This window comes from Ochlerotatus camptorhynchus, unplaced genomic scaffold (assembly GCF_037179485.1).
Source record: "Ochlerotatus camptorhynchus isolate MF236.1 unplaced genomic scaffold, CSIRO-AGI_Acam_v1.1 ptg000290l, whole genome shotgun sequence".
Lineage (NCBI taxonomy): Eukaryota > Metazoa > Arthropoda > Insecta > Diptera > Culicidae > Ochlerotatus > Ochlerotatus camptorhynchus.
Window position 1 is genome coordinate 3,287,361 of NW_027040779.1, and position 24,531 is coordinate 3,311,891.

At 39.5% G+C, this 24,531-nt stretch overlaps 2 protein-coding genes across 5 annotated transcripts in view; one reads left to right on the forward strand and one right to left on the reverse strand.

Moving 5' to 3' along the window:
- wake (wide awake) overlaps positions 1 to 24,531 on the forward strand; it is a 618,276-nt gene that overhangs the window by 343,477 nt on the left and 250,268 nt on the right. The window contains exon 1 of one of the 4 annotated variants that reach the window (XM_065228373.1): positions 15,759 to 15,835. The exons of the other annotated variants lie outside the window; for them this stretch is intronic. The gene's annotated coding sequence lies outside the window, so the exon portion shown is untranslated. Of the gene's footprint in view, positions 1 to 15,758; positions 15,836 to 24,531 lie in introns of those variants that run through there. 4 annotated transcript variants of the gene reach the window in all.
- LOC135706747 (uncharacterized) lies at positions 10,060 to 12,155 on the reverse strand. Its single transcript, XM_065228400.1, has 2 exons — positions 11,955 to 12,155; positions 10,060 to 11,824 (listed from the first exon to the last, which is right to left on the reverse strand). Exon 2 carries the CDS (start codon positions 11,554 to 11,556, stop codon positions 10,060 to 10,062), a length of 1,497 nt encoding a protein of 498 aa, XP_065084472.1. The 5' UTR covers positions 11,557 to 11,824; positions 11,955 to 12,155.

Here is a 24,531-nt window from a genome sequence, read left to right on the forward strand (position 1 = left end):
CAATTAAAAAAATCTGCAAATTTCTGGAAAATTCTGCGAGTTTCTAGGAAATTCTACGAACTTCATAAATATTCTGCCGATTTCGTAAAGTCGGTGAGCTTTAGGAAAATTCTGTGGACTTCAGAAAATTTCATCGAACTTCTTGGAAGAATTTTGGAAAGTACAGAAAAATTTCAAGAACTCTAGGAAAATTCAGCAAATTTTTGGAAGTTTCAGGAAAAATCTGGGAACTTTCGTGAAGTCTGTCAAGTAAGCCTACAAATGTAATGAAAATTTTACTTAATTGAAAAACTCTGCAACTTGCTGGAAAATTCTGCAAATTTAGAGGAAAACCTGCGAACTTCAAAAATATTCAGCCAATTTCAGTAAAGTCGGTGAGCTTTAGGAAAATTCTGCAGACTTCAGAAAATTTCAACGAACTTCTGGGAAGAATTTTGAAAAGTTCAGATAAATTTCAAAAACTCGGGGAAGTCTGTCAAGTAAGTCTGCAAAATTCATGAAAAATTTACTTAATTAAAAAACTCTGGAAAATTCTGCGAATTTCTAGGAAATTTTTAAATTTTCAAAAATATTCTGCCGATTTCATTTAAGTCGGTGAACTTTAGGAAAATTCTGTGAACTTCAGAAAATGTCAATGAACTTCTGGAAGATTTTGATAAGTTCAGAAAAAAATTCAAGAACTCTGTAGAAAAAATTCTGCAAAATTCAGGAAAAATCAACGTTTTTTTTTTTTTAAATTTCATAAAAAATCCTGGTACTTCAAGGAAGTCTGTCAAGTAAGTCTACGAACTTCAGGAAAAGTTTACTTTAAGCAAGTCTACGAATTTGTGGAAAATTTTGAAAATTTCAAACATATTCTTCCAACTTCGGTGAAGGTGGTGAACTTCATGAAAATTCTGGGAACTTCAGTCAAGTCTGCTTCCACCAGGACAATTCTGCGAACTTAAAGAAATCTCTGCATGTAACAGTGAAGTCTGCGATTTAAATTAATACCGCATCAATCATATGATCATCAGTTGGTTTTTGAAATAATTGCTGATTATCCTAGTATTGTAGCGGCGCCGGTGGTGTAGCGTGATTGCATCTCACTCCAAACGGCCTGGGTTCTATATCAGTCGGTGCCGCCGGAATTTTCTGAGGCATAAAATCTCTGATCACGTCTTCCTTCGGAAGGGAAGTAAAGCCGTTGGTCCCCGGTGCATGAGTTGATGGGTTGATAGGTAGGGTCCAGGTGTGGGAACTGCCTCCCTGGCGTCGGTAGCATTGGTACTCAGTACGAAAAACAAGATCGACAGAAAACAAGATTGACGGAAAAAATCCTATTATCATGGGTCTAAATCAGAGCAACTTGATTTAAATTTTTGGACAGTTGAAGATCTTCAGAATAATGCATGATAAACCTGAAAACATGAAAAAATAGCCGAAGGATTTCAGAGAAATCTCTGATCATCTGTAGATTTTTTGAAATAATTTCTGATCGTTATGGTATTATGGATGAACATCTGAGAGACGCTATTTGAATTCCTGGATCTTCTGAATAAAACCTGGTCAACCTGAAGACTTTAAAAAATATCCTGAAATAAACTTCGGGAAAAATGTTCCCAAAACTCTAGAAAAGTTCTATCCACAACTGGAGGCAAGTTTTCCCCAGATCAAAAGAGAAGTTTTTCCCAGAATTTTAGAAAAGTTTTTCTTATAACTCCAGGGAAATTCTTCTCCGAAATTTAGCGATGTTCTTCCCATAATATCAAGGCAGTTCGTCTCAAAACTGCAAAGAAGTTCTTCTTTTTTTCCTTGATTTGTTTTCCGTGCTGAGCACCAATGCTACCGACGCCAGGGAGGCAGCTCCCACACCTGGACCCTACCTATCGACCCATCAACTCATGAGCCGGGGACCAACGGCTTTACTTCCCTTCCGAAGGAAGGCGTGACCAGAGATGTTATGCCTCAGAACATCCCGGCGGCGCCAACTGGGATTGAACCCAGGCCTGCTGGGGTGAGAGGTAATTCCGCTTACCACTACACCACCGGCGCCACTAAAAAAAGAAGTTCTTCCCAGCGCTTTAGGGATATTCTTCGCAAAACTTCAGAAGAGTCCTTCTCAAAACTTCAGAAAAGTTCTACCCAGAACTCCAGGGAAGTTTTATTCAGGATTTCAGATATGTACTTCCCAAAACATCGGGGATGCTCTATCCAAAACTTGAGAGAAGTTCTTCCCAGCAGCTCCAGGGCAGTTCTTTCCAGAACTTCAGTAAAGTTCGTCCAAAAACTTCAGGACAGTTTTCCCATGCACTTAAGGGACGTTCTTTCCAAAACTACACCGTTTGAAAAATTTATGTATTTTTCTGCAATATATAGGGTACACATTATTAATTCTAGATTTGGCGTAATTTTACACCGCAAGGAAGTACTTTAGGGAAGTTTTTCGCAGGACTTCAGGGAAGTTCTTTCCACAACCTTAGAAAAGTCCTTCCTAGAAGTTCAAAGGACTACTTTTCACAATTCCAGGGAAGTTCTTCCCAGAATTTAAGAAGAAGTTCTTCCCAGAGCTTCAAAGAAATTCTTCAGTTAACTTTAGAACTTTTGGAAAATTATCCCACGACTTCAGGGATGTTTTACCCAGAATTTTAGGGGAGTTCTTCTCTGGACTTAATGAAAGATCATCCCAGAACATGAGGGAAGTTCTTCCCAGAGCTTGAGGGATTTTTTCCTAGAATTTGAGGGAAGTTCATCTCAGAACTCCAGGGAACCTTTTCCCACAACTTCAAAGATGAACTTTTCTGAAGTTCTTATAAGTTCATCCGCGACCTATATAAAAGTTTTCCCACGAACTTCCGAAAAGTTCTTCCCATAGCTCCAGGGAAGTTCTTCTCAGAACTTAAGGAATGTTCCAATAATTTTAGAAAAAAAAAATCTACAACTTCTACAATCCCTCAAATTTTAGAGAAATTTCTCAAGCAAAGGACTTGACAAGTGTTTACAGAATTTCAACAGAGTTCCCACAAATTCTGAAAACTTCGATGGAGTTCGCAGAACCTTAACGGGCTCGTCATAACTTCTTAGGCATTTACAGGGCTTTTTAAAACTTGAATGAATTATTCAAAATTATAGAACTTTTTTAAATGTAAAAAATTCTGAGATAATTAGAAATTTTTTGCCGAGCTTCTGGACTGTTTTGAAACAGACAGAAATGTTTTAAGAACTCCAGGAAAATTCTGTGATTTTCAGGAAAGTTCAGCAAATGTTTAGAAAGTTCTGCAAACTTTCTGTGGCAAATAAGTGAACTTCAAGGAATTCTTTGAACTTGAAGGAAGTTTACGAACTTTAAAAAAAAAACTCTACGTTATTCCGGGAAGTCTGCGAACTACGATAAAGTCTGGGCTTACTGCAGGAAAATTATGTGATCTAAAACAAAATCTGTGAATTCCAAAGAAGACTGTAAACTTTAAAAAGTATTACTCAGGGAAATTCAGTGTTTTTTCTGTGTTTTTCTGAGAACTTCATGGAACTTTTTCCCAGAACTTTAGGGAAGTTCTTCCCAATGCTTCAGCGAAGTTCTTCGCAGAACCTTAGAAAAGTCCTTCCTAGAAGTTCAGGGAAGGTTTTCCCAGCAATTGGGAAAAAGTTCTTCCTAAAGCTTTAAATAAATTGTTCAGTGAACTTTAAGGAAGTTCTACCTGAAAAAGTTTCCACGACTTCAGGGAAGTTCTTCCCAGAACTTTAGGAAAGTTCTGTTTTGAACTTAAGGGAAGCTTATCCCAGAACTTAGAAAGTTCAACCCAAAATATGAGGCAAGTTCTTCACAAAATATGAGCGAAATTCGAGGAAAGTTCATCTCATAACTCTAGGGAATGTCATCTCAGAACTCCAGGGAACTTCTTCCCAAAACTTCCAGAATGAACTTTTCTGAAGTTTTTACAAGTTTATCCACGAACGCTAGAAAAGTTCTTCCCATAGCTCCCTTCTCCCCAGACCTTAAGGAAAATTCCAATAATTTTAGAAAAGATTCTAAAATTTCTAAAATCCCTCAAATTTAGGAGAAATTTCTCAAGCAACAAGGACTTGACAAGTGTTTCCAGAATTTCAACAGAGTTCCCAAAAATTCTGAACACTTCGATGGAGTTCGCAGAACCTTAACGGGCTCGTCACAACTTCTTCGGCATTTACAGAGCTTTCTAAAACTTGAATGAATTCTTCAAAATTATAGAACTTTTGTAAAAGTAAAAATTCTGAGAATTTCAGAAATTTTTTGCCGAACTTCTGGACTGTTTTGAAACATACAGAAATATTTTAAGAACTCCAGGATTATGTAAGTTTCTGGAAAGTTCAGCAAATGTTTAGAAAGTTCAGCAAACTTTCTGTGGCAAATAAGTGAACTTCATGGAATTCTTTGAACTTGAAGGAAGTCTACGAACTTTAAAAAAACTCTACGTGATTCCGGGAAGTCTGCGAACTACGGTAAAGTCTGGGCTTTCTGCAGGAAAACTATGTGATCTAAAAAAAATCTGTGATTTCCAAAGATGACTGTAAACTTTAAAAAAGTATTACTCAGGGAAATTCAGTGTTTTTCTCAGAACTTCATTGAACTTTTTCCCAGAACTTTAGGAAAGTTCTTCCCAGTACTTCAGCGAAGTTCTTCGCAGAACCTTAGAAAAGTCCTTCCTAGAAGTTCAGGGAAGGTTTTCCCAGCAATTGAGAAAAAGTTCTTCCCAGAACTTGAGAAGAAGTTCTTCCCAAAGCTTTAAATAAATTGTTCAGTGAACTTTAAGGAAGTTCTTCCTGAAAATGTTTCCACGACTTCAGGGATGTTCTTCCCAGAACTTTAGGAAAGTTCTTCTTTGAACTTAAGGGAAGCTTATCCCAGAACTTAAAAAGTTCAACCGAAAATATGAGGCAAGTTCTTCACAAAATATGAGCAAAAATCTTCCCAGAAGTTCTTCCCAGGATTCGAGAGAAGTTCATCTCATAACTCCAGGGAATGTCATCTCAGAACTCCAGGGAACTTCTTCCCAAAACTCCAAGAATGAACTTTTCTGGAATTTTTACAAGTTTATCCACGAACGCTAGAAAAGTTCTTCCAATAGCTCCCTTTTCCCCAGACCTTAAGGAAAATTCCAATAATTTTAAAAAAGATTCTAAAATTTCTAAAAACTCTCAAAATCAGGAAAAATTTCTCAAGCAACAAGGACTTGACAAGTGTTTCCAGAATTTCAACAGAGTTCCCAAAAATTCTGAAAACTTCGATGGAGTTCGCAGAACTTTAACGGGCTCGTCACAACTTCTTCGGCATTTGCAGAGCTTTTTAAAACTTGAATGAATTCTTCAAATTTATAGAACTTTTGTAAAAGTAAAAATTCCTAGAATTTCAGAAATTTTTTGCCGAACTTCTGGGCTGTGTTGAAACATACAGAAATATTTTAAGAACTCCAGGAAAATTATGTAAGTTTAAGGAAAGTTCAGCAAATGTTTAGAAAGTTCTGCAAACTTTCTGTGGCAAATAAGTGAACTTCAGGGAATTCTTTGAACGTGAAGAAAGTCTACGAACTTTAAAAAACTCTACTTGATTCCGGGAAGTCTGCGAACTACGGTAAAGTCTGGGCTTACTGCAGGAAAATTATGTGATCTAAAAAAAAATCTGTGAATTCCAAAGAAGACTGTAAACTTTATCAAAGTACTACTCAGGGAAATTTAGTAAACTTCTAGAAAGCACAGTATGTTTTGGAAAGTTTTGTGAACTTACAATACGGAGGCTTCCAGGAAAATTCTGCGAACATCAGGAAAGTTCTGAAAACTACAGAAAAGTTCTTTGAAGTGCAATAAAATTGAGAAAAAAATAAATTTGGAATTAGGAAAGATTTGCGATCTTCTGAAAAGTTTTGCAAATTCCAGGATAATTCTGAGACTTTCAGAAAAATCCTGTGAACTTTGGGAAAACTCTACAATTTTTTAATAACATTTCTGGAACTTTATAGAAGACAGCCAACTTCAGGAAAGTTCTGAAAACTTCAAGGAACTTTTGCGAACTTCATATTAGGTGAAAAAAACAACGAACTTTGATCATGAAAAATGTGATAACAACATCAAGTCAGGTTGTCCTATCAAGCAAAATAATCGCATATCAGTCCCATCCTGAAATTCAACCGTCCATATTTGAAGTTGCAGTTCTGCTTTTCGAATTACCACAATTTTCACTGATATTGCAAAACGTGCAAGCTTCAATGCAACTAATTTTTACTTTAAGAAGTAATCAGTTCATTTACTATGATTTGATCAGTATTGGAATTCAAATTCACAGCTTTTTCGGCCATTTTCTCAATGCCTCTTTTTTCCTTATAGGACTGGTATGCAATTATAGGCAGTGCGCATCCTGACTGGTTTTACAAGTAGAATTAGTTGCGGAACAATGTGGGTGTTTTTCGACCCAAACGCACTATTCAATTGACAGTATCTCAGGAAACCTAAGCTCAATGATCTTGAAATTTGGTGAGTTTTCCTAACTTTTGGATTTGAACCTTCTGGTGAAGTTACGGGATTTTAGGTGCATGTTAAGTTGCCCTCGGGTCTTTTTAGACCCAAGATTGTTATTGCTATAAAATGGTCATTTTCGCTTAGATTCTCAATCTACTTTTACGAATGGTAAGATACATGCTCCATTTTGCCAATTTATTTACAATTTATCCGGATCTTCCGTGGGAACATCATGTGGCCATGGGAGGATAAAATGCTGATTGCACTTCGTAAACAACTCTTCATGCAAAATAGGAGCCGCTTCGAAAAAAATCGTAGAATTGGAAAAAGAGTTTATCAAATTGATTACTTTTACGGATATTCTGGATTTTCCGGGGGACCAGCGTGTGGCCGTGGTAGGTTCATATGCTGATTGCACATCGTAAACAACTTTAAAGCACACTAGAAACCGGTATGAAAAAAATCGTAGAACTTTAAAACGAAAAGATTGATCACATTCACGGATGATTGCACTTCGTAAATAACTTTTTGAAGCACAGAAAGTAAATTTATGAAAGTTTTTCGAAGCTATAAAATGAGAAATGAGAAATAATTTTGATGAAATGATTATTTTGACGGATGTTACGGACGAGTTTCCGGATCTTCCGGGGGACCATGATGTGGCCATCGGAAGTTCAAATGCTAATTGTACTTCGTTGTACTTTTCAAGCACAATAAGAACCGGTTTGAAAAAAATACCGAAGAACTGTGAAACGAGTTTATCAAAGTGATCACTTTTACGGATGTTCCGGATCTTCCGGAAGACTGAACTGTGACCATGATAGTTCCAAATACTGGATGCACATTGTAAATTAGTTTTGAAACACAGTAGTAAACTATTGAAAAAAAAAACTACAAGGGACAGCCCTATGGGGTTGTGCGCATTGGTGACGTAGGACTACATGGTCTTATATAATAAATGTTAATTGTTAGCTGCAGCAGGAGCTTGTGTTTTGTGTAGGAATAGGAATTAGAGCGGAGTTCCCTCTGTTTATACTCTTTAGTATGACTATGATTGCCCTGCAAAGAATCTCTTGATATGAATTTTAGTTGGGACATGTTCAGAAATTTAACTCGTTTGGAAAATCTTCGTGGCCCTTGAAAGGGATGATGACGTGTAGGCAGCTGGATCTGCAAATTGGACCGGACAATCCCATATCCTTCGGTTCAATGATTGGGCACTCACAAGAGTCTCGGCCCTTTAGCTGCTGGTCAGGGGTTGAACTGATGTCTACGACATCTTGGAAGGCCGCAGCGTCCGCCCATCTAAAGCTCCTCCCCTATTGACGTAGGACTACGTCTTTCAGGGAAATGCAACGAAAATTGGTCAGACTTCAAATGCTAATAGTTTGGCCAATAATCAATGGATTTTGATGATTTGTATGTCGATCGATTCACCAGTGTTATAAGATATGTGTGATATTGCACACATTATAATTGGTAAAAAAATTTATTGTTATCAATGAAGAAATAAGGAAATATTCAAATTTCCCATACATTTTCTTCGACTGCAAGGTGCTCTCCCCTAACACAGCCATCAGAAAGTTGATCCCTAACGACACAAGCCGCACAATCATTCAACGTTGCACGTTGGACGGTTTGACCTCGGACTTGTTCGCTGCAGCGTGGACATCATAGCATTTCTAGCAGCTCAATACATACACCTCACAAACCAGACCCAGACGCAAATCTGTCCAGGGAAATGGAAACGCTGCACTTACCATCGTGAGCTCCGCCACCATGGTCCGTGGGTTATCTTTGCCGAATATGGACCTTAAATTCCGTCGAACATCCAGCTCATCGGAGTAACTGTGATCCGTCGATATCAGAAGAATTCGAACATTGCAATCAGTAGGAATTGTACAATCTATCAGTCACCCATACAAACGTAGTGAAAACTGCTGGCCTTGAATAAATCTCAACATAAGAGTTCTAGTTTATTGTAAATAAAACTGAACCGTCCTCAAAAGTGCAAAACTTGCGCGATTAGCTTGTATCGTTTTGATGCGTTCGGCAAGAAAGGAATAAGCTTCGTGCGTCAAAGATACCGATAAACGATTTTGACAGAATTTACACCTACCAGAATGTGTTCCAGCCGGAATGCAATTTGTATTTGTGTGAGCGCACGTCCGGTGTTGTGTGAATACTCCTCAAAAGCGCAGTTTTACAGCTCACCTCGCTGCGAGTTACCATGTCACCACACCTAACGATTCTTCGGTGATGATGATTATCGAGAGAACAGAGGGACGAGCCGGTGCCACTCAATACTTAGTAGCATTTTTTTTTCTATTTTTTCTATTAATTCACCTACATCAGCAAAATACAAAAAAAAGCAGGGGCATAGAATGCTAATCTAAATGCTTAAGTAAGGGAAACGTAGAAAAGTTGACTTCAGTTATCGTTTGATTGCCGAGTGATAAACAGGAGTGTTCGTTGCGTTGTACATTGAAAACGAATCTTAGATGATGTAAGAAAAGGTACCGGGAAACCTTGTAACCGCCGAGAAGTGGTAGCTGCTCCGAAAATTCCTTCCATTTGACCATGATGTCTTCAGATACTTGATCGTCCCATCCTGTATTTACTATCCAAAGTTGCTGCATCCGAATCTTGGCCCATGCTACGACCGGAGACACCAATCAAAGTGGCTCTACCTTGCAATCGCCGAAAAGATCTTCCGTTTTGTCCAACAACCGTCGTTGATAGGTGGCTGAACTTCGATGCAAAACTGGTCTGGTTCTATCTCCCACCCCACTCCGCGTGTTTTGATTTTTTGCGGTTCTTCGAAATGCAGCGTGGATTCCATTCCCAACGAGTCGGTTGGCATGTTGTGTAGTACTTCCACTCTGTTTGAGCACCATTTTCGAAGTTCAAGACCTCCTTCTTCCATCATAGCTTGTACCTCCCTTTGTAGTTTGATGGCTACTTCCAGAGACTCGGCTCCAGAGAGAAAATCATCCATATAAAAATCGTCCTTCACAGCGCTAGCGGCAAGCTTGTATTTGTTTTCTAAGTCCTGAGCCAACTGCTTCAACACCCGCGTAGCGAGAAACGACGATGGAGCCAAACCGTAGGTGACGGTCTGCAGCTCATACACTTGAAGTGGTTCCGGCGGTACATTTTTGCGACATCAGCGACTAGAGCAACAGGGTTTTTCCGAAAGCGAAGCATCAAATCTAACAGTTCATCCTGAATATTGGGCCCAGAGAGCAGAGCGTCGTTGAGCGAACAGTTCGTGGATGTTTTCGCCGACCCATCGAAGACAACCCGTACTTTTGTGGTCGAGCTAGATTCCTTAAACACCGGATGATGCGGAAGATAATAGACTGTTTTGTCTTCATCCAACCGAACGTCATTGGCCATACCGATGCATTTCATGTGCCCTAGGTCCAAATACTCCTGCATAAAATCCACGTAATGCTTGCGTAGAGTGGGGTCACGGTCCAGCCGTTTTTCTGTATGAAGAAATCGCCGTAAAGCCGCTTGTTTCGATTCTTCAACCATGCTGTGTAATTCCATGCGTTTAGGATAACGACTATGTACCTGCCACTACCGTCACGCTTTCCTGTCCCGCCTTGGTAGCCGGAGTAGCTTGCAGAGATTTTCAGACATCAGGTTAGCTTGCGATCCAGAATCCAGAAGTGCCCTTGCGAGATTAATCCTTCCCCAAATATCCTTGACATTCAGCAGAACCGTTTGCAGAAACACGTGCGATTTTGGCTGTCCCATCGAAAGATTAATTGCAATTGATGCCGCCGAACTAGTAACCAAACCACCAGAGTTCGAAGCACCACCCGATGTTGATGGAACAGGTGAATCATCGTTGTCATTCACTGCTGGGGTAGGAGCAGAACCAGAACCAGGAAAACCAGGGTGGAGCAGTGAATGATGCTTCTTTGAGCAAGTCTTGCACCGAAATTTGGAAGGACAATCTCGAGCCAAATGATTTCTTCCTAGACAGTTACTACAGAGCCGCTTGGAGTTGGTAAGCTGCAGCCTTTTGTCAATCGGAAGTTTAGCGAAAGTTGGACACCGAGTGATCCAGTGCTTATCGCTACATGCGAAGCAATCCGATGGAACCCTTTCGGTCGCCGAGTTGATCGAAACCTTCGATGGACGAGATTTGAAACTATTGTTGGTCGATGAACCAATGGGAGCGAAGATATGTTGATCCACAGAAACTGCATCCAAAACACGAGTTTGCTTCTTGAGAAACAAGACCAGCGACGGAAATGATGGCTCCTCTTCAGACGTAACATTCTCCTCCCACCGCATCTGAGTCACCTCGTCGAGCTTCGAGACCATTAAGTGAACTAGCATCGCTCCCCAACCGTTCGACTTCTCTCCTAGTTGGTCCAGAATTTTAGTGTTCCGTTCAAAACAATCGATGAGATCGTGCAGTGTTGCCGCTGATTCCTTCTTCATTCTTGGACACTCAAACAACGCATTCAAATGCCGCTTCTTGAGAAGGTAGTTGTTGGAGAACCGTGAGACCAAACCATCCCAAGCAACCCTATAGTTAGCCTCGCTCATCGAATAGGAATCAATCAGCTTCAAAGCATCACCCTTGAGTGAAGCGCGCAAGTAGTGGAACTTCTGTATGTTGTTCAACTCTGTAGAAGAATCGATCAAGGCAACAAACGTATCGTGGAATGGAAGCCAGTTTTGGAAATTACCATCGAACTCAGGTAGATTGATTTGAGGAAGTCGCACGGAAGCTTGCACGTGAGAGGTGTTAATAGGAACTGTGTTTTGTGTTGCATGCTGTTGTGGTAATTTACTCGCCAACCCTGCCCTTACCTCAAAGTACTTGTCCTCGAATTCTGCCCTCAGCTGCTGGTGCTCCTTCATGTTCTCCTCGTTTTCCTCCATGCCCTCAATATCGTTCTGAAGTTCCTCGAATTCAGTCCACTTCGCTTCAAGTTTCTCCAGACGTATCTTGACTTGTTGAGCGTTGAACTCCTCGGTGTCGTGCAGGAAGCTTTCCAAGCGGATCACAAAGTCAGCAACGTTGTCCCTACTGCCCAACAGGGTCTTGAGTTTCTTCGACATGTCGTGGACGAAGAAGGATATCCAGGAGTCGCTAAACTTGAATCGATGACGTCACGATGGAAAAATCCAAATGTGAGCACGTTCTGAAAAGTCGACAAAAGCAGCACCTTCCAACCGAGAATACAATTTTTTGGACAGGAACTCACCTGGTGAGCCTGTCAATTAGGCCTTTAATTTAATTATAACCGCTCTAATCTGCTTGACTCGTTGATCAGTTCCGAACCATCCACGATAGTATCCAATGTCCAATAATTTACTCCCAAATGCACTTGAACGATTCGTGCGTAGTTTTGATCGTAATAACCACCGGAAACTCCGCCAAAGTAGTAAGAGACCAGGAACGATAAATGACCAGGTAGAGACGAAATTTGAAAATATTAAGATGGACAGGTCCTCACCTTGTAGGCCTATCTAAAAAGCCTTGTATTTTCAATTTATCTCTCCTGCATTCAATATCCACAAAAACGGTGATGGCGTGAAATCCATACGTGTACGCGCAAATCGTGATGGCAGCGCCCAATGATTTAGCGTGATCGCGACTTCGATGGCGGTTGGTCTTTTTGTACGATGGTCCCTTTGTACGATACCACAATGGTGTCTTAGCGTCGGCACGTCCCTTAGAACACTATCCTGGTCACGGCACCAATGTTGTGACCCTCCACTTAATAGTGTTCTCCAAATCCAAAATCAAACGCTGTAGACACTACGAGGTGATTCAAATACTATTTATTACTTTAACTACGACTTTATTACAAACTACATTAAAACACTAAATTCAAATTTCCTAGTGGCCAACCAGGCGCGAAAGCGGTTCGAACGGATCTAAAAACGGTCGATACAATTCAAATTTGGTTGGTTTCAAATCTTCTTCAGCTCGACTACAGTCGTGTATTCTATTCGTGTCTAGGAAGAGCTTTCGGTATTCTTGTAGTTTTTTAGCATTGTATACTGCGCCGTAAACTCACGCCTACCCTATCATACAAGCATCTTTCCCATTTGTGGCACAAACCTAACTAGTTCATATTTGACATACAAGCATCAACATCTAATGATCTAACATCACTTTTGCTCATTCTTATGAATAAATTTTTAAAAGCGTAAGTTACTCATACGCTGAGTAACCTACGCGGTAAGAAAATTTGGCATACAAATGAGTAAAAGTTAAACTCTCTGAGTTAGTTTCGTTTTCAGTGTACAACGCTATCGATGCGTAGAAATATTTCTGATCGATTGGTGATAAAATTATTAAAATTGGTCCAGGGGCAGCTGAGTTATTAACGTTCAAAATCTTTCATAATTGCGTTACATGTTCAATTTTTGGTTTTCACAAAGTGTACCCCCATATAGAAATCACAGACGTAGTCCTACGTCAAAATCGCAAAGCTTTACAATGAGTTTAATTAATGGACACCTTTAAGGATGTTCAGGATCTTCCGCAGAACCAGTCTGTGGCCCCCATATGGTCAAATATTATTCGGCAGTATCACAGTCAGTGTTCGGAAGAACTCAAAAACTCAAATCTCATGCATGAGTTTATGCGCCTATGAGTTTTACCTTGCAAAATTCAACGTCGCAAAAATCACCGATGGTTCAAAAATTCATTGCTTTACATTTGGCGTTATTCATTGTTATTACTATTGATTGTGCATCAGGGGTTGGAAAACTAACACAACATGCATAGGCATGACATCAATTGACGTTTGAGTGGTTTTTATGAGTTTAAAGCTGGAATGATTTTTCGGCGTTGTGAGTGTGAGTGCGTGAATATGCATGAGAATCTCAAGCGTGAATTTTGTTTGCCGCATTCGCACGCGAGTTTATTCTCGCAGAGAGGCTCAATGAATGAGATTTGAGAATTATTTTCCGAACACTGATCACAGTGGTCTAGTCATAGTTCAACGGTCAAGTTTAGTGTTCACTTCTACAGTAATTTCATCTCAGATTAACCAATTTCCATGCAGGTAGATTGATAATCTGAGTAAAAAATATATATTTATAGTGATAAAAATCTTGACCCGAAGGCGAGATTGCAGCCTTTTTTTCAATACCGTCACCAGGTTAAGCGGTGGTTTCTTGGCATTTCAGGAAGTCACAGCGAAAACTCCGTCCATTACAGGAACTGTCGACGAACTGTGGGTTTTTTTTCGTTATGAATTTCGAAATAACTAACTTCGGCTTCTATGCGCACCATCCCTTTGAGGGACTCAATTCGGTTGAATCGTTGAATAGTTCCTGACAGAAACGTGAGATAGCAGCTCTTCTGAGCTGATTCGCCGGAACCGGTTTGCCTAACTAATGGGGTGTTTACACTTATGCTATTGCACTAGCGCTAATGAGCTAGCTGCTAGCACACAAGCTCACTAGCATCATGTAAACAGGGCATCAGCGTCTACCAGCATGAAATTTCAGGAGCAACTGAAATTCGTGCTAGCTGGCGAGTACACTAGCGCGAGTAAATCCGCACAGATGTGTAAACACCCCATAACGGAGGAATATTTGGTTGGGAACTGGCTGGCTAGCTGCCTCTGTCGATGAACATTTGAAAATAACCCATGAAAAGGCCATAATCACGCGAATCACACTATGCCCAGGAAAACCAAGATCACTATTGAAAAGAGGAGAATTTCACCTACCCTATTGACGTAATTGGGCGTAATTCGGTTCGCGTGAACTTTTCTAACGGAATGCGTTCATGTGTTCACTCGGCACCACTCAAACGTCAAATTTTTTCATGAGTTCATTCCGTGCATTGGCCTCTGTGAGGCACGTTTAGAGATCTTGAGGTAACAGTTCTGTTGGCCGAAAGTAAGAACATTCAACCAATATGAACACTAGAGATCAGGGTTAATTCTAAATGTGATTCCTTTTAGAGTCGAAAAATGGCCACGTAGACTATACATATATGCACTTCCACTTCGAATTTTCAATTACACCCATCTCGGAAATTACTGTCCCATTTCACCTGAAATTTTTACTTCATGTATGCTGCAGTTCAGCAAACGTGGAGTAACAGTTTCATTGTGGTACGTATGGTAGAAGCTGATATTTGTGCTCTTAAAATTTCGAAGTGGTTACGAGAGTAAGGATCTCACAGCGAAACACCTTAAGGCTCGCCTAGTCGCCAAAATTAATTAAAATGAATTCTGACTCATAATGCTAAAGGAGATCATCCTCACCGCTTCAGCAAGCCTCTAGCATTAACTTATATAACTCATCTATGCTGACTATGAATATCTCATCATTAAATATTCCCATCGTAACACAACGATCCAAACTAAAATAATTTGCCCACCAGTGTACGCCACTAACTGCTTCCGTTGCCACCGCTACACCCAGTGAAACTTCCATTTCTGCGGTGCAATTTTCACGGTCCTCGCTCCGCCCAACCGCTGTCGTCAACTTCAAAGCCCTTCCTAATGATGTGGTTTTATGCAGAGAGGCAACGGCCGGCCGGTGATGAAGCACAAAACAATCCCGAAAAAACATCTTAAGAGTAAATGAAACCATAACAACGACTGCCGTAGAGCATATGAATGAACAGGAAAAAAAAAGAAGTAATATTCGGAGGCTGTGAACGAAGCAAATCTCCGCTCCGGTTTTGTCTGTTAAAGCAGAGCAAGCAAAAAAAAAAGAGGTGAAATAATTATATTACGATGATGAAATCCTCGCCTCCCACTAACGGCGGCCGACCGGCTGAAGCGTGCATGAAGAGAGCGAGGGAAAATCGTCTGCGCGCCAAGAAGGAAATGTGAATGGAAGTGTTGAAAAATGTGAAAAAGCCTTGTGCAGTGAAGCAGACGAAGAAGAGTGCGTCGCGGTGGGACGGAAGGGAAATAAATATGATTGACAGAGCGAGTGTGTTGCAGCCGGAGAAAATTAACATATGTTCAGAGATTGTGAACGATGATGTTATATTGCTGTGTGTGTGTGAGTGTGTGTTAACCGATGTTGTTCCAAGAAAGGGAGAAGAAGTGATTGTTTTGGCATCGTTGATTGAGTTGAGCTTTGACAATATTCCCCAAGAATCATGAAATCAGTATCCGCAACCAAGGAAAAATCGAAGGAAATCACATTCAAATTAATGAATACATTACCCCATGAGTGAAATTTTATGCGTTGGCAGCACTCAAGTGTGTGCGAAATCAGATAAGGAACCTAAAGTGCACCTCTTGGCGATTCAAACAAAAACGAAAACGAAAGGGAAAACTTCCCATTTTGCCCCACAGTGAGCGCTTAATCGACATTGCAATCGAGCAGAAAGCCCAGACGAAATGCCACGGTAAATATGATTTCAGTGTTTTAATTAACTACCCTTTCATTCATACGAGAGTGGGGGAAATGCGCATCGAACGAGAGCGAGACCAATATTCCTCGGCGTCATTTTCGTCTTTTGACCTCCCCGTGGGAAATGTTCGCAGAGCACTACTACTCTCTGCAAGAGGCAGTTCGATGAACTGCTTTTTGTATTACCCCCCTTCCCCGCCGGAGTGTCTTAAGTTAGAGTACGTTCGCAACTCATTGAGATTAAAACACCACCAACAAGTCACTTACATCATTCATTCGGAACATTGAGAGCGGAACAAAACAAAAACCGAGTGGAAAATAGTTTGATTTAATCATCTTCATGAGGCAAATCCCGAGCGGGTGGGAATGGCTTTCAATTTCATGCATCATTTTTCGTTCAGTGTAAGTGCAATTAGCTGGCTGCAAACCGGTCTTTCTTTTCGCGTCGCTTTTGTTCAATTACAAAGCTGATTATCCCGGGCAAATATGATGCTTCGGTTGATACAAGCATATCAATGATAGTGAATCGCAGTCAATGTACGCGTTTGAATTGCGGTTCTGTTTTCTGAAAAAAAAACGTAGCGCGATGTAATCGATATGCAAATGTGTCAATGTTTGCATTAAGATTCCATATTGCGAAGCAGAATAATGGTAGATAAACTGCGCGATATTACATGCTTGTTTCGAACGACCGCCGGTTAACTTCAGTGTGCGGTTGGGTAAATTACATTACGGGATTGCAAATGTGTTAAATGGCTACTTAAATAGATAACGATTACTTTGCTGTTTTTTTCCTCTGTTCGGGACCTAACACCACTGCGACCAGTAATTTGATCTATTGTAGTATATCCCGTGTCCTTAGTTTAGTGCATGTCGTATTGCTCCATCACTATTGAGAAATGATGAAGTATTCGATTTTTTTACAGTTGTCATTCTTGCATTTATCGCAAGGATCCGGCTCTAATTGAAAGGTCCCACTATGTATACCCTTCGGAGTGTTGGAACACCCTCCAAAGGCGCGCCCCTTTGTCAGTCAAAATTAGATTCCTTAGCAACAAAATTAAGGAATGACACCGATTATGACCATGCATCAGAACCCTAGTCTCAACCACTTCAAACTAGGGAACAACGGATAGAAGATTAGGAATCACATAGATGAAGACTAACTAACTCATTTTCCCTTGTTTCAAGATCATCCTCGGTGGGCAAAACCGAGTCTTGTCACTATCAGCAAGGCATAAAAAGTAACAAGGACTAAGATGTGTTCCTTTGATTACTGAAAAATGCTGTTCCCCAAGTTTGAAGTAGTTAGGACTAGGAATTGGTGGTAGATCTTACATCCCGTAACGTACCACGTAAAGAACGATTTATTGGTTTCCTATGGGGCACTAAGGTTGATACGACACATTCAAACACTTCTTTAATATTTGATCCGAAATCTAAAGATTCATCCATTTTGACGAGCATCGCAGTCAGAGCTAGCATGAGGAAACAAGTCCTCTCACTATCACGAGACGAAACAACCTATCATGAACATTCTTGTCATTTTCCAATGATCAAGCACTCGTGATTAATTCTCATACGGTTCTTACATGAAAAGTGATTTAGATGGACTTAGGCAAGCAGCAGTATGTAATCGGTAGAGTGAATACATGTTTAATATTTCCACGGTATAAGTAACAATAATACCAATATAGAAGAAATGTATGAGCTTGGTACTCCATCCAAATCAGTCCTCCAGGATAACTAGTAAGACCCAAACTGAAATTATGGGATCTCTTGAATTGCTTAACAAGTTCCTTCTTCTTCTTCTTCTTCTTCTTCTTCGCATTTCAAAATATTAGCTTATTGCGTGCTCTCAACTAAGTGTTCTAGGTGCACTTCCACAGTTATAAATTGAGAGCTTTCGATGCCTGTCCGATTTTTGCATTGGTATAATTGTGTGACAAGTCCAATCATACTTCTTATGCCCAGGGAAGTCGAGAAATTTTCCAACCCGAAAAATTCCTAGACCGGACCGGGAATTGAACCCAGCCACCTCCAGCATGGTCTTGCTTTGTAGTTGCGCCTGTACCGACTGAGCTAAGGCAGGCCCCACGTTTGTGACCTTTTTCCGAATTTGTGATCGAAATTTTACCACCTTCTTTAAACGCTGAAATAGGCTTTTAAGATTTTTTCAAAATTTGTGTGAGCTTCAAAAAAAAAATTAGAACTTGAGTCTAACTTCGAAATACTATTTTCAAAAAAAAAATCCTCACGGCAGAGAATAGGTTTTTTTTTATTATTTAAGCAAATCCCTCCACATAACTTTCATGGCAGGATTGCGTGTTCTTTGATATTGCCGCCAACGGACATTTTTCAGACGGATCACGAGCTGAAGATCGTCGTCTATTATAATTGAATCGAATTTAACCTCGCATTTTGGCACTGAAGCAGCTTCAACTATAGAAGTAGTCAGATATTCAAGAGCACATTTAATGTCATCTTTGGTTTGCAAAAGAATATTTGGATCAAAGTTATATTTCATAAACATTAGATGTTGCTCCCCTAGGGGCATCCCACTCTAAACTGTCTATTTCTCACGTTATACTCAGAAAGACCTTACAGATAGCTAATATACCTGGAAATGTATGTAAGGTAGCCACCATCCCTTCGAAGATCTTGTCTTGTATGCAGCTCCACTTAATAGCAAGATCAATTTGAGCTACCGATCTGAATTCACAATATCGCTGTATGAAGGGCCAAAAACGGTGGGGTGGACCCGTAAGCAGAGTCACTTACGCGAAATCCACGAGAATTTAAGAATCTCCTTCCAACGATACGATCCAACAAATCGAATAACGCAATTCGCAATACTTATTAAGCTTCCTACAGGATGGTTTGTTAAGAAGGGCGCGTCAATCTCCATGAAACTGTTGGAGTAGAATTCACACCATCACAATCGAATCGGTAGGATAAAGAAAATGATAGTGTTTATTCCCTCCTAGACTCCGGTTGTCATACCACTCCAATCGTCCAGTTCCATGTCAAATGATACCCTGATGCTCCCTCCCAACCCAGTATTTATTTATGTATATAGTAAACATATGTAATGGAGAAATGAAATATATCAGAACATTGAAATACGTAATAATGAAAATACATTTATATGGATAAAAAAACTGGTATTCCGCAATGAAAATAATAATTATTTTACATACAATATGATGCAGCTCTATGTCTCCTCAGCTCCCAATAAGGAAGATGTAACCCTGAAATTTCCAGGTTATATTATGCAAATAAATATTTTTAGCTAGAATGATACTTGATATGTTTGTGTTGTGTTATGTTGTGGGAGAGCTTGGGATTAAACCCATGATGTTCTGCTCATTAAGCAAAACCGATCCCTCTAAGGTTATCGAGCATCTCAAAACCAAAACACTAGATGGCAAAACATGATTAAGCCCTCACCTGGTATGTAATGAACAACAGAAATACGCGATAATTCATATATTTTCAGCATATGATGCAATATCACAACTGTTGATAAAAGGAACGGATCCCATCTTATTTAAGACCTGGATGACCTGAAATGTGTGTAACCGGGTTAATACTTATTTAAATGTAATGTAATATTGAAAATGCGTTATAATGCCATGTAACAAGATACAATAAACACAAGATTTTTACAAAACAGATAATGAACTATTCAGATTTCTTTTCAAGCTGACACTATGCTTCCCTGGAGCCGCTCATAATAGCTAACATTAAGAATTAAGTATAATAAAATGTAATTTACAATAATATTAAATGATGTAAAGTCAATAATGAAAGATATATAGTACTATAAACACTATACAAATAGGATAACCAATAGCTAGCTTAGCTTAGATTGACTGCACTCCGTGATTGATCAGAATCAGTGAATCAACTGAATGGGGCTGGGAGTGACCGTCCATTCTCATTGTACAAGTTTCAGTGGCTCTATATGTTGTAGATCAATAACGGCGCCGGCCACTTCCTTGCAATCAGGTGGGAGTAGGGAAGGAATATTAGAGTGACCTTTGTTGTTTGTGGGCCGTGTTTACCTCTGCACCCCAACAAAAGCCACAGAAAAGGAGATTTTGTTAGTAAGTTGGGTTCGTTGGATCAGGATTCACCTTGATAAGTGATGCGACCATGGTTTTAAATGAATCAGTGTTATCATGCATTATACTTGGATTTGCCCGAAGCCAAAACCACATGGTGTATCATTGGGCCTTATTACGGGTGTCACTACACGGTGATAAGCAAGTGATACTCAGAATAAGAGCCGTGATTACCGTACAAATCAAATGGGAATCACTTCTCCGTGACGACAAGTGACAACTTTTCACCGTGATGTGACATCCGTAATAAGCCCCATTATAATATAAATCTGAAGACGTTCCATTATCGAAATGCTGAAAATGAACTTAGAGCATGAGCATGAGCAAAATTGATCGCCCGCGACTGCCAACACCAAAGAGCTGAAAACCAATTCAAACAAATCAAATCAACAGACAAAACCAGGGTGAAAGCTGTAAGAGTGAATCATTACAGTATAAATCTAGTGATGTTCCGTCATCAAAGAGCTGGAAGAAAACTCAAATAATTTAAATCAATAGATCCAGTCTGAATGAAGGCTGCAAAAAGAGAATAATTATACAGCAATGACCCCATTTTGTCAGCTAGCAAAGTATGTGTATCTTAAACATTCATCTTGAAGGAGGAAGGTATGAAATTACAATTATGTGGAATTATTGAAAAATAACAGTCTGATGCGCGGAGAGATTGACAGGATCCGGTCATAACTGTAATGTGAATATTAGGAAGATTTATCATCATCAAACTATTCTTGAATTGACCTGGAAGAATGCTTGTGAATAATTGTTATACAAATAAATTAAATTGATAAACTAAATGGTTCAAACAACAACTCCAGCCAAGTCCGCATCGTGCTCTCTTGCCGTGCGGATCTATTTGCTTTTTGCTTAAGGAAGTGTTACTACTACCTAAAGCTACAACAAATTTAAACAGCACTTTTCAGTGCTCAACCTGTAAAAAATTTTCTACCTTGTTCAACTCATCTTATTCCTCTTCGATCCTTGTTTGGACCCTACCCGAGGTAATCCTTCTTGGATATCGATTTGGAAAATTCCTCTTCGATCCTTCAGATTCTTATAGTAATCTGCTTGGAAGTCGATTTGGATAATCGCATAATCGCACTTTTCAGTGCTCAACCTGTAAAAATTTTCTACCTTGTTCAACTCCTCTTATTCCTCTTCGATCCTTGTTTGGACCCTACCCGAGGTAATCCTTCTTGGATATCGATTTGGAAAATTCCTCTTCGATCCTTCAGATTCTTATAGTAATCTGCTTGGAAGTCGATTTGGATAAAAATTTACTGCCGCCATGGCGCCTAAACGCAAAAGAAAGGGGCAAACTCTTGACCCCCCTTCTGATGAAATTAATTTGAGTAATCAATTTGATTTGCTCACGGATGATGAGAATGATCCATCATCCAAGAAAAATTCTAGTGAACTTTCCCGGCTTAATGCCAAGAAAGAAAAGATTCCCCCTATTGTGATAACCACTACCGATTTCCATGCTCTTCGCATGGAACTTTTAAATTTCGTGAAAGTTAAGTTTTCACTACAAATTGGACGTCGGGGTGAATGCCGTGTATTGGCTGAAACCTTGGACGGATTTAAATGTCTTCTCAAGTATCTTACTGAGAAGAAGCACAAATTTTTTACTTACGACACCAAAACTGAACGTGTGTTCAAGGTTGTCATGAAAGGACTGCCCAGTGGTGAATCCCTGGATCAGATCAAAGATGAACTGGCAAAATTACTTGGAGTTGTGCCACTCCAAGTAATCAAAATGAAAATGAAATCCCGTCCTGGCGATTCGCGCAACGGGATTTCTAATGATTTTTATTTAGTTCACTTCAAGTCTAGTGAACTAAACAACCTTAAGGCCTTAGAAAAAGCTAGCCTTATGCTCCATGTTCGAGTGAAGTGGGAACACTTCAGGAAGACTGGAGGAAATTTCCAAAACCTCACTCAGTGCCGTAAGTGCCAGGGATGGGGTCACGGAACTAAAAATTGCTACATGCCAGCTAAATGCATGAATTGTGGTGATTCCTCTCACGCAAAGGACGACTGTCCTGTGAAGGAAGATCCTAAGAAATTTAAATGTTCAAATTGTGGTGAAAACCACAAATCCAATTTTTGGGAATGTAAGACTCGCAAAGCGATCCTACAATCTCGTTCTAACCGACAGGTAGGAAACGCTCCACGTATCCGACCAGGTACAAATTCCTCTGCTGTTAACAACGGTCAGCGAGGAACAAATTCTACATTCGTACCCGTAGGTACAAATATCACCCCTGCTTCAAATGTTTCATCTGTACCTACTCCCCTCGCTGCTAACAATGTTCAGCGAGTTAATGGAGCTACCTATGCTGCTATTGCAGCGGGTAGAAATCAAAATACTAACCAACGTTCTAACGGAAATTTTGACAATTTTGACTTAGGAAGCATTACTGCCCCTAAAATGGAATTTTTACAGAATTCATTAATTGACATGATTTCTGATATGCTTAAATCTAACTCCATGTTTGATGCTATTCAAACTGGAGTAAAATTTGCTAATAATATTGTCATGACTTTAAAATTCAGTAATGGATTTTAAAGCATTAAACATTTTAAATTGGAACGCTCGATCTCTTAAAGATAATGAAGAAGAGCTATTTAATTTTTTGAGAGTTCATAACGTGCATATTGCCGTTATAACTGAAACGTTCCTTAAACCTGACCATAAGGTTAAGAAGGACGCAAATTACTTGATTTATAGAAATGATCGTCTTGATGGACCCTGTGGTGGCGTTGCCATCATTATTCATAGACGAATCAAGCATAAAATTCTTTCTTCATTTGAAACCAAAGTTTTTGAAACTTTGGGAGTTTCTGTTGAAACAAAATTTGGACAACTTACGTTTATAGCTGCCTATTTGCCATTACAATGCGTAGGCCAGCAAAAGAATTTTCTCAAGGGTGACCTCCAGAAACTTACCCGTCATAGGTCTAAATTCTTCATTATTGGTGATTTTAATGCAAAACACCGCTCATGGAATAATGCTCAAAGCAATTCCAATGGTTATATTCTGTTTGATGATTGTTCTGCAGGTTATTACACTATTCAATATCCAAACAGCCCAACATGCTTTTCTTCTGCAAGAAATCCCTCAACTATTGATTTGGTCTTAACTGATTCATGTCATCTTTGTAGCAAATTGGTTACCCATGCTGACTTCGGTTCTGATCACCTTCCAGTAACTTTTGAAATATCCCAAGAAATAATTTCTAATCCCAACAGCTTTACTTTCAATTACCATAGGGCTGATTGGGAGCAATGTCGAACATTTATGGAATATAACTTCGATCCAAACATTCCTTTGCAAACCAAAGATGAAATTAATTATGCTCTTGAATCTCTGACTACTTCTATAGTTGAAGCAAGAGCTGCCTCAGTACCAAAATGCGAGGTTAAATTCGATTCAATTATTATAGACGACGATCTTCAGCTCTTGATCCGTCTTAAAAATGTCCGTAGGAGACAATTTCAAAGAACACGCGATCCTGCCATGAAAGTTATCTGGCGGGATTTGCAAAAACAAATTAAAAAGCGATTCTCTGCCCTGAGGAACAAAACTTTTGAAAATAATGTTTCTAAATTAGACCCGAGTTCCAAACCCTTTTGGAAACTCACAAAAATTTTGAAAAAACCTCAAAAGCCAATTCCAGCGCTTAAAGAAGGTGGTAAAATTTTGATCACAAATTTGGAAAAAGCTCAGAAACTTGCTAAGCAATTCGAGAGTTCCCATAATTTCAGTATGAGTCTTACTAGTCCTATTGAGAATCAGGTTGCTCGGGATTTTCGGAATATTTTCTCTCGGGAAAATATTTTTGATGATTCCTGGGGGACTGATTTGGACGAAGTAAGGTCTATAACTAAAAAGTTTCAAAATATGAAAGCTCCAGGTGATGATGGAATTTTCTATATCCTCATCAAAAAACTCCCAGAGAGTACCTTGTCTTTCTTGGTAAAATTATTTAACAGATGTTTCCATTTGGCATACTTTCCTGATAAATGGAAAAATGCAAAAGTCGTTCCAATTTTGAAGCCGGATAAAAATCCAGCTGAAGCTTCTAGCTACCGCCCAATAAGTTTGCTTTCTTCAATAAGTAAACTTTTTGAAAAGATAATTTTGAATAGAATGATGCTTCACATCAATACGAACTCAATTTTTGCAGATGAGCAGTTTGGATTTCGCCATGGGCATTCAACTACTCATCAACTCTTAAGAGTTACCAATTTAATTCGTTCAAACAAAACAAATCGGAAGGCCACTCAACTGGAGTTGCTCTTCTAGACATAGAAAAAGCATTCGACAGTGTTTGGCATGAAGGTTTGATTGCTAAAATGAAAAAGTTTAATTTTCCACTTTATATTATGAAATTAGTTCAAAATTATTTAACTGACAGAACTCTACAGGTAAATTATCAAAATTCCAAATCTAATCGACTACCTGTTAGAGCAGGAGTTCCTCAGGGTAGCATTCTTGGGCCTATATTGTATAACATTTTCACTTCGAACCTCCCTGATTTGCCTCAGGGTTGCCACAAA